The following is a 10,723-nucleotide window of genomic DNA, read 5'->3' as shown; positions in this document are numbered from 1 at the left end:
TGTAAGTGATGCTATTTGTGAAACTCTCTTATGTGAGAGACGAGCTGGTGAAAAGGAGTATTCCAGTAATTTAGTATTGCACTTCCATACATTTGGAGGACTTGTAAGAGACAGGATTAAAGAAAAAATGGTCAAAATTGAAGCAGATATTGACTTTTAGTACAAAGTATGGGTCAGGTTCTAAAAAAAACTGAGGCCTAAATGTACCTCGCTAGCATCTTTTTCTTGCTAAATGTCTGTGTCTGATGATATCATCAGGGTTTACTTTTTCCAAACTTAAAGGTAATTCAGAGCCACAGAATAGATTATACAACCGTTTTCACTGTCCGGTAAACAGCTCGTCATGTGTGAAATTTATGGAATGCCCCTTTAAATTGTACAGACAGTGCTTGATCCTGTTCTGACAAAAATGTCAAAATGTATGTACTGTATAAACAAGAAAAACATAATTAAGCCTTCAGTGCAGATTCCAAATACTCCATTTTTATTTTTACAGTAGAAAAGTCAGCAATAGAAATATTTACATTTATCAAAATACTGAAAATAGTTGAAACAAAACAGTCTGTGTCAATGATTTTCCTTGACAACAAACTTTTGACCAGTTTCCTCACGGGTTGACAGTGGGCATCAAATGATGTACATGGTGTATACTTTCCTTCAGTGTTTGTGTGTTAGTTCGGTTTTAAAGGGGCAGGGGGAAGACTAGCAGAGGCCTGCTCCAGGAAGGCCAGTGGTCCAGGAGGAGGAAGGTCTGTGGGTTTGCGATGTTGAACGCTCACATCCTCCAGCACTTGTTGCCAGTGGTGCAATTTGGACAAATGTTTCTGAACCAGCAATTCTTTCCTCTGTAGCTCATTACGTAACTCTGACACATCCTGGAATGAGAAAATAAACATATGTGAGAAAGACACATTCACAAATGGAGAGAAACAAGTAATTCATAAACATTGATAACACATCACAAATTCAGGCCTATGAAATTAAGGCCAATAAACTCTGACACAGGTAGTAGTTCTTAGTAAGGAATTAAGGACAATTTTGTTTTGTGCTTAGAAAAATAGTACTCAAGTAGGTTTTACCCAAGCCAAAACATACAAGGACACAAATAAAAAAGTGGGTAAAAATTGGGAGGTGGGGAGGACCAATTTAGGATGAAACAGCAAGTCAGTCTAATAATTTACCTCTTTCACCACCTGCTCTGGTTTCTGCACAGATAGCTGAAGCCTCTTCTGTAGAAAGAAGCACTCTGTCTGTCGAGCCACGTCCAGAAACTTCTGTATGCACTGGTCAACACCTGCAATCAACAGACACATATACAATAAAATATACAGCAAAACTGGGTCCTTCCCTGTGCAATATCCCTATTGTTTGTATGTTGAAGTGTAGGGTACTTGATCTTGCTTATAATTCAAAACAAACAGGTAAGATGGACTGCTTTGAAAATACAGGCCCCGAAGTAGAACCTCAGTGTAACAAGCATGAGTGCACCTGTGATTACTGCAACAAATTTGATCATACCTGTGATTCTATTTAAGCTAAGTGCATGAACAAGGTTAATACATAACCTGTGAACACTAAAGCTTTTTTTTTGGGGTTGTGTCTAATGCAACATGGCAAGGAAATGCCTCAACATGTAAGAAACCAGATTATGAGACTTCATGAAACATGGGGGAGGGTACAAGAGCATGAGTAGCCTACTGAGTATAACCTGAAAAACATCTGCAGCAGTAGTCAGGAGGTAGGTGTATTTATTAAACACATTTTTATGCAATCTAGAACTGAAAAAACAGGGGAAACCAGTTTCGTTGAATTGTTTGTTTAATATGGATTTTTCTATATAGTTAAATTAGTCAAGCATTTCAGTTTTTCAAATTATGTGTCTAATAAAATTGTTTTAAATGGACAAGATTTGTAATTAAATTATAATCACAAGGGGTTTACTCGGTATACTGTAAATCAATATCAAGACGACAATATAACATAAACTAATGCAAAACAACAAAAGAAATTCAGGACTTCACTCACCAGTTCGAATCTCCTCCTGGTCTGTTCCATTCACATAGTCTTGGCTTACCAGGGATGCAAAACATGCCTGCAGAATAAACCCAGAGAGAAACATTAGTAAATGTGCCTTTTTCTATGTGAGTGGATATCAATCCTGCTCTTTTGGGCTTGAGCACAGATGGTTTTCTAGTCCTGTAGTTAACTTAATAAAGTTGAAATCATATATGGACAAAAATCAGCAGGTCTTGGGTCTCTGAGGACACGCTGTGTCATATGTTGTTCAACCATGGAAATCTGCTTCTCCATAAATGATACAAGCCTTCTAGCCTAAGTCATAGCAAAAACAAACACACTCTGAGAGGGAAACCACAGATGCCAAAAAAATGGCTGTGTCATTTTTCAATTTACATACATTAATGACAACCTGTGGTCACATATTTGTTTCTATCCATCTGCTTATGTTAGGGCTCTGTGCAAACCAGTAAAGTTCTACTACACTGAGGCTGCAACTAAGAACAATTATTTTCATTATCAATTAATCTACTGTTTATTTACTTGAATAGTCAATTGATCAGTTTGTCAATAAAATGTCTGAAGTGAAAAATATCCATCAGATTTTCCCAGACGATATCTTCATATCTTGTATTGACCTTGATTTTAGTCCAAAACCCCAAAACATTCAGTAAAGAATTGCATAAGACTAAGAAAACCAAGGAAATAATCACAACGGAAGGTTGGTACCACCACCAGAAATTACTATCTAAATAACTATCTATTGATGCAGCTCTATTCGACACCAAAACGAGTTTCTTTATTGACATTATAATACCTGGAACTAGGGGCCTAGCCCACACCGTGAAAAACAGCCGCAGAACGAAAGTAGGTGGAGAGAACCAAATGTAATTCCCACTGTGCGAAAGGAAAGAGTTGTGGCATACTGAGTGAATGAAACCAGAGATACACCTGTGTTGCTGTTATGCATATCTTAGTATTGCGTTCAGGAATTACACACTGCCAGGAAAGGTTAAGTTTGACCATCATGTCAGCTGACAATTACCAATGCAACCGTGTGTGTTCTTCTAATAGTAACTGGTTTAGGGTGAAACGAGACTCTAGGGTTACAGGGGGTATGGCAGTAACTTAGCATTAGCGCTAGCAAAGGCTACACTTATCTGAGTGTGTTTTACTTGATTAAGTCGTTGTGAAAGAACACGTGTGTTTCTTAGTTTACGTACTGATATGCTGCAGTAACACCAGGCAACTAATGAAACAATAAACTTCACCTGACGCTGGCTAACAAGTTAGCGCGCACACAGCTAACGGAAGCTAGCATATTAGCCTCATACCTCAAAGGAAGCCTCCAGTTCATCCACTAGCGTATTATTTCCCTGAGCCCTGTTAGCAGTACCGGGGAAGGCCGGTTGGCCCGGTCCACCAGGACCACCGACGGGATGCGCACCAGGCGGCTGCTGACCAGGAAACATCCCACTCATGGACGATGCCATCTTGCTCTGGCCGATTCTTGTTTCTACCCGGTCTGGACATGCGCACAAACAGCTTCGGTGTATGGGCTTATGGCCAAAAATATGTGGACACAACTGTTGACTGAAAGACTAAAACAATCTTTAGTCCTGCAATAAATCTTACCTTCATGGCGGTTATAATTTTCAGCTTTGTTTGTTTGTTTTCCTTGTGACATGAATCGTCCTTAACACATTACAAACGAATCACAAGACAATAGTGGAGAAGTGTATTAGCTAGCCTTGAAATGCCCAAAAGTTACGATAGCAAATGCTAGCCTCGTAATGTCCAAAGGCTAGCAGTTAATGCTACCCCTAAAATTTCCAAAAGTAGAAAGACATTGGCTGCTAACTTTTGGACATTACAATTATAAAGACAGCTTTATCTTACTGGCACTAATTATGCTAGCTTTGTAATGTATAAGAGATAACTAAAACTAGCCTTGTAATATTCAGAGGTTAAAAGGTGTGAAAGCTGTCTTTAATTGTAAGGTTCAAAAGTTAGCATTTCATGCTAGCCTAATGTCCATGGGTTAGCTAATTCTACCTTTGAAATTACCAAAAGTAGCAGCTAATGCTAGTCTTATAATGTCTGATTTATGTTAGTGACACTGCTTAGGTTCATGCTAACCTTGTTTTCAAAGTTAGTTCTGAATGCTACTTACATGTTTTCGTTTTTATCTTACCATTAAATTTATGAAGACAAAAGTTAGCAGATAATGTTATTGGCACTGCTTAATAATGCTTAATGCTAGCCTTCTAATGTCCAAAGACCAGCAGCTAATGCTACCTTTGAATTTCCAAAAGTTGCAATTGATGCTAGCCTTATAATGTCCAAACTTTAGGACTCAAGCAGCTAATGCTAGCCCTATAATATTTGATTCATGTTAGTGGCACCACATTACTTAGCTTCATGCTAGCCTTCTATTCCACATATTAGTGGCTAATGTTACTGATGTTTTCATTTTATCTTACCATTAAATGTATGAAGACCAAGTAACAGCTACTGGCATAGTGTAATTATGCTAGCCTTGTAATGTCCAAGAGTTAATAGCTAAAGCTAACCTTGTAACATTCAGAGGTTAAGATGAGCTAAAGCTATCTCTAATTGTCTGATTTTATTATACAGATTGTTTATAAAGTTATAGTTTATGTCTTGTGTGTACTGTTGATGTTACTGCTGACGTTTTGTTAGCTGATTTTTTGATTCAAACTCCAATAGATTTTAACTACATTCATAATGAATTATCTATGAGCTGAATAACTAGTCAAGGAAGTCAAAATCACCAATCAAACAAGCAATCAATCGATCAATCCAATGAATTAATTATTCAAATTAAAGCACAGAGGTAATCAATTAATACTGCAGTCCAAATTAGATCCAAGCAATAATCACTTGATGGGGAAATATGAACAAGCCATTATCAACATTCAATCTTCAAAGTAACAAAATGACATCAATGAGACCAACCCTGTTCAAACAGTTCATCAGGGTAGGGGAGAAGCCACCCTCCTCCAAGAAGACTAATAAGAAACTCCTGCAGCTAGCACAAGCATGGCACATGAGGGTGGACTTGGAAGAAAACCACACACTACACCCCCGAGTGTCGAAACATCCATCAGGTCTTACACAGTCATATGACCAGGGGTACACTATATTCGTGGGGTCCTACAGCTGTGTGGGGATCAATATGTTGTAACCCACTTGGTTTTAGGGTTAGAGTTGGGTTAAGATTAGGGTTATTCTTTTAGTTGTGATGGTTAAGGTTAGGGTAAGGGGCTAAGGAATACATTATGTCAATGACTAGTCCCCACGAATATAGTAAAACAAGGGTAAGGGGGTGTGTGTGTGTATGTTTGTAGGTCCTCCAACCTGCAACATTGTTCTTTTCAATAAGCATTACATTGCGCCTTCATGTCTGTGACCTTATCTCTGTAAGATTACATCTGTGTGTGTACAAAAACATGCATGATTTTATCTGTGTGTATTTGGGTGTTTATTTGTTCTCATATATTACTCCTACATACTGCTATGAAAGTATGTAATTCATCTAGTATGTTAAGTGTATGTAACATTACAGACAGAAAAGTTTCCTGAAAAAAGCAATGAGGAGTACTTTTGCAGTTCTATGCAGGATTATAAGTAGCTGTGTGTGTGTGTGTGTGTGTGTGTGTGTGTGTGTGTGTGTGTGTGTGTGTGTGGTCTTGTCATTGGCTTACGTCAAACCAGATCTGTGATCACTTTTAGCACATGTTGTAAAATGTGTTTTTCTTTTGTACTTGTTTATTGTATGTTCGTATTTATATATTGTTACTTGTAATGTTCTTGCGTTATGTTACCTACGTAGAGATTACAGATGTAAATTAGCATTCTTGCTACAATCCAACATGTTTACATATTGTATTTTATACTGATGTTCATTGACGTGCATTGTCCCTATCAAATAAACAAATACAATAAAAATACATGCCTTATGTCTGTTTGACCATATCTATTATCTAAACAAGGACTTTAAATGCTGTAAGAGCAAAGGACAGCAGCACAGTGCTCATCCTGACGCTCCATGGTGCTCCACATGTGATCTTGGTGTTATCACCAAACAAAGTGTTCAGGACAGGTAGGTTGTTGCAGAGGTTTCTGGTTAAACAGCCGAGCTGCAACTCATCCGTGCATCTTAATGTAGCTGCAAAGGAAGGACACGAGACAGGATGGAATGGATTAAACACATATAAAAGCAGAATGACAAGTACATTTTGTCAACCATTAATTGCATGAACTTACTGTTGCCACTGAAGCAACTGTCTTCAGCTCCCACACAGGCCAAAGTCGTATTGCAGATCCCCGCCATACTGGCAGCTGAGCTTCTACACGCAGGACACACCTTCCCATTCGTAAAAGTACTAGGAGCTGGTAACATATAAGAGAAGGAAATAGAAATGGAAGCAGGCTTGTTTGAACTGCAGGTCTTTACATGTATGAATGAATCTTTAACAGTAGTCCTCAAGCTGAACTGACTTTACTGAATTGTCCTTGTCACAATGGCTGTTAGCTATCAATCTCACATCTGTGTGTTAAACACCACTGGAGTTGAGTAGTCTAGCTTAGCATAAAGATTGGAAGAAGGGGGAACAGAGTCAGTCTAAAGTTAAAAAAAAACATATCCCATACCAAAAAGGTAGACAAGCTACATTTAGTAAATAAGACCGTTTTAGATTTGTTGGTAGGTGTATTTTTCAGCTTTGGAGAGATAGCTGGTACTTCTTCCTCCTTCCAGTATTTATGCTAAGCTAGGCTAACCACATCGTGACACCAGCTCCATTTTCATTATACAAATATAATATTGGTATCAATCTTCTATGAGACTCAGAGAGACAGAATATTAGGTCTTACTGGCCAGTGTCTGCAAGTTGCAGTTGTCAGTAACGCAGCAAAGCTGATTGTGGGCTTCTCGTCTGAAACCTCGATTTACAGACCATTCAGTGGCAAAGTTGACAGGAGTGATGCAGGACAGCAGTGTTGAACAGGTTTTATTCACTGTCACATCAGTTGATGAATCTGTCCCCATCACTGGCACAAAAAAACAAACAAACAAGGGGAATGAGAGAGGAAAGGAAAGGGATTGTTAAATGATTCACTCACTCTGTATCTTGTAACAAAAGTCAACTTTATCTCTTGACAACAGGATGGAACTGTTGATTCAGTTTAACTGATACCTAATTATCATTGTTAATGTAAAAGCACTGGATTTTCAGTATAGTAAATCACTGCCACCCACCTGAAGTGATAGTCCTGCATGCTGTACTTGTGGCAGGACACTGGACTGAGGTTGAGGTGGTACACATGTTGTTGGTGCATGTTTGGCATCGTAGCGACTCAGCTGAAAAGTCAATAAAATAATTTACAGTGTTCAATTCATTTCTGTTTCATCTCAAGACAGACACATAGCTAGAATAAGCTTCAGCTCCTACCCTACTTTATATGCAATGCACAATGGAGAGATCAGAGCACCAAGATGATCCATTTTTCTCTTTGACTGGAGGCTACCAACTGTTTGGTAAACCAGATTTAAATATTTTATAGTTTTTCACCAAGATATGTCATGTACATAAATAGAGTTTGAGTTGTCATTGTATTTTATCTACACCTCAGGAAATATAACAGACCCTCCTGGTCCATGCAATATAAAACTTGTGCAACAGAACAACCACAATTGTCCACATTTGCAATACTCCTGTGTCAAAAATGTAAATTTTTCATTAATAATCTAAACTCTTCAGATGTGTGTTTAAACATGCTTCAAATTGTTGTGACCGGACTATAGCAGTAGAGCTGATAGTGACTATTTTCCAAATGGATTGATCTATAGTCTAAAATAAAAAAAAAGAATCTGAAAAATGGCAAGTACATGTTGACACAGTTTACAATGAAATAAAACAGAGAAAAGCAACAAAATTCCACAATGAATAAAGAAGAATTACTAATTATTTGCCTTTTTGGTTAAACAATGGCCTAAATGATTCATTTATGATCAAAGTTGATTAATTTTGATTCAATTGATTAATTGATTAATAGCTTCATCTCTGAACTGCAGACTGAGCATTTAATCATACACATATCAGAATTGCATGTTGTAAAAGTCAAAAGTGCTTTGCAGTTGATATGTAGGTCTAATTCTTAGATGTAGAAAACAATGAGCTTCACTTGCTAATACAGGATGCAGATATAAAAAGCTGCAGGATTGAGAGTCACACAAGGCTCCTGTTTTGTGTAGAAAATCTGATATTCCAAAAATGTGGAATATAAATATGAAAAAACTATGCAATACTTTTCTGTGTTAGAAAGAAATAGGTGTCAGACAAATCCGATTCCCAGAGAAAGTAAATTACCTGTGTAGAGAAGAGCCCAGGTCAGACAGACAGTCAGCAGCAGCTTCATGTTTGATGGAGGTTGGAAGGCGTTTGGTGTTTCGAGGCAGAAACCCTGCAGCTTATATAGATGTGCAGTGCTGCAGAGTCACAACATGTGGACAAGACACATCTTGGTGGGTTAAAAAAAAACTGATAATCTTATCATATTTCTCAAATCCAACAAGAAGGAGGAAGGGGCAGAGATGTCCCTGGGCGGCACCTGAGCACAAGATTGTCAACCCTCTCAGCTGTGGAACCAGTTAAACTGCTGATTATCTGATCTTTTAGCTTCATAGTTCTTTTCTCTCTGAGTCCCGTGAGCTACAGCTAATGTGCATGTTAGTGCAGAGGCAGCCAAAGCTCCAGTCCTCAGCTAGATATGGGATTGCTATGAAAGAAGGTCAATGGACACTCAAGGTGTTTCTATTGATTTCTTTGGTTATTCGTGGTTTTCTTACTGTGGCACTGTAGAAGCCTCTGAGATTGAGTAAATGTGCTTTCGAGATATAGAGATAGACCTGTCTGAGGCGGATCTCACAGCAGGGATGCCATGCCCGTGTCCTGCACATACCCATCATGCCTTTGACTGTCATCCCTTGACGCAGGCTTACAACCTTGCAATGAACCTGAGTTTCAGCCAGGATTCCTCGATAACTTCTCTTTTAACACCATCTTCAAGCATGTAGAACTGTTCTGATGCCAACTCGACTCGTCTCCATTCGAGGCTGACAGATCGACTAGGCATAAACATGTATTTGAGGTTGGCCTGAGCAGGTCAGCACACATCCATATAATGCTCTTGATGGTTGAGTCGGAAGTAGGCTGGGCAAGGTAGTACAACTGTTGCTCTCCCTAGCCACATCCTCCTAGTCTTCCTCTATAGCCCCAATGTATGCTGAGGCCAAATGGTATAAAGGCCTATAATCACTTCAGCTTGTTCTGGCTCTATCCAAGGTTCTCCTCCAAGTGGGACGTGGATGCCTGAATCAGCTGGGTGCTTTCAGTGCAACAGAGCAGTGGCTATACTCCAAGCTCATTACCTGGTCCTGAAGGTTGAGTCCAGCCATCCGGGAAGCTAACTCACCTATGTTGATTATATCAGTAATGTCTTTCTTGCTGTCCATACCCAAAGCTTGTGACTGCTGCTGAGGACTGGAGGGGTTGAGTTCCTTTTCTGCAACAAGCTGGTACGACGACAAATCTGCCGCTGCTCTGGTCACTCAGTCTGTCGATCTTGTGCTCCATATTACATATTAGCAGTGAATGAGACCACCTCACAGTTGGATGCAATATGTCCCAGGTCATGGTTTGATGAAAACAACAGAACTATACATCATCTGTAAAAAAGCAGAGATTTCATCCTGAGATGACTGAACTCTGCATCCCTGTACTGCACCCATTCTACTCATGGCAGAAACAATCGGTGACAAGTTACAACCCTGGTGGAACCCAATGCCTACAGATAATGCGCTCAAGATAACATCCACACCTGTGCTGAGATCAACCTACACAATATCAACCTGACAATGCTCAAAACAGACAGTGTTCGATTGATGACAACCAATGCAGCATTTGAGATGCAATTCAGCATCCCGATAAACAGACTAGTCCAAATTTTTTGCCATCTCTTACTAGATTGAGAACTTCTGCAATGTGTTTTGTGATGTTGACCCATGGAACACACAGCGCTCTTCAGTCCACTGGTTAACTAAGGGAAGAAATACTGGAGAGCCCAAATGAACTTAGCAGATCATGCTCGATGTGAATGTGCCAAAAAATTTGAATCTCATAAATCATCTTGTACAGTTAATAGTACAATACATGCACACTATGTGATGACACACGACAAACATACGTGAACGACACTCTGCAGAAATGCGACTGTATCACTCATCAATGAATGAGATGAAGACGATAAATGATAAAGAAACAACACAGCTGATGAAGCCGGGTTGTGAAACTGCATTCCACTGTGGTAATCTCTGCACGCACGTGTCGGACACTGTAACCTTTCACAGGAGAGTTTATGAATATTTTCAGTGCTTTAAACAGTAAAAGGATAAGGATAATTGTTTGAAACATGTTATCACAATTCATGGATGTCATGGGTGCTCTGCATCCTTGCCTTCCCAACCTCCTTATTAGCTTTTAGCCATATGTGAATTTTGAATGTTTTTAATGTGCGTTCATGTATTTTAGGCTCTGTCAGGATGCTTTGAGCTCAGGGGCGTTTCTGTCAGTTTGTTCCACAGCACAGCATCACATGAGCAGAGCCATACAGCTAAACTAAA

At 39.2% G+C, this 10,723-nt stretch overlaps 2 protein-coding genes across 2 annotated transcripts; both read right to left on the bottom strand.

Annotated features, from left to right (window-relative positions):
* Positions 1–461: 461 nt before the first annotated feature.
* Positions 462–3,774, bottom strand: med28 (mediator complex subunit 28). Its single transcript, XM_056371971.1, has 5 exons — positions 3,652–3,774; positions 3,351–3,541; positions 2,026–2,092; positions 1,182–1,294; positions 462–875 (listed from the first exon to the last, which is right to left on the bottom strand). Exons 1-5 carry the CDS (start codon positions 3,701–3,703, stop codon positions 672–674), a joined length of 627 nt encoding a protein of 208 aa, XP_056227946.1. The 5' UTR covers positions 3,704–3,774; the 3' UTR covers positions 462–671.
* A 1,059-nt stretch (positions 3,775–4,833) lies between these two features.
* Positions 4,834–8,523, bottom strand: LOC130166561 (uncharacterized). The gene is made up of 5 exons (XM_056372248.1): positions 8,412–8,523; positions 7,301–7,402; positions 6,916–7,092; positions 6,307–6,432; positions 4,834–6,208 (listed from the first exon to the last, which is right to left on the bottom strand). The coding sequence occupies exons 1-5, from the start codon at positions 8,458–8,460 to the stop codon at positions 6,024–6,026; spliced, it is 639 nt and encodes a 212-aa protein (XP_056228223.1). The 5' UTR covers positions 8,461–8,523; the 3' UTR covers positions 4,834–6,023.
* Between the last annotated feature and the right edge of the window lie 2,200 nt (positions 8,524–10,723).

Source organism: Seriola aureovittata, chromosome 3 (assembly GCF_021018895.1).
Source record: "Seriola aureovittata isolate HTS-2021-v1 ecotype China chromosome 3, ASM2101889v1, whole genome shotgun sequence".
Taxonomy (NCBI): Eukaryota; Metazoa; Chordata; class Actinopteri; order Carangiformes; family Carangidae; genus Seriola; species Seriola aureovittata.
The sequence above is the reverse complement of the archived record's forward strand: the minus strand, read 5'-3'. Positions and strand labels throughout refer to the sequence as shown.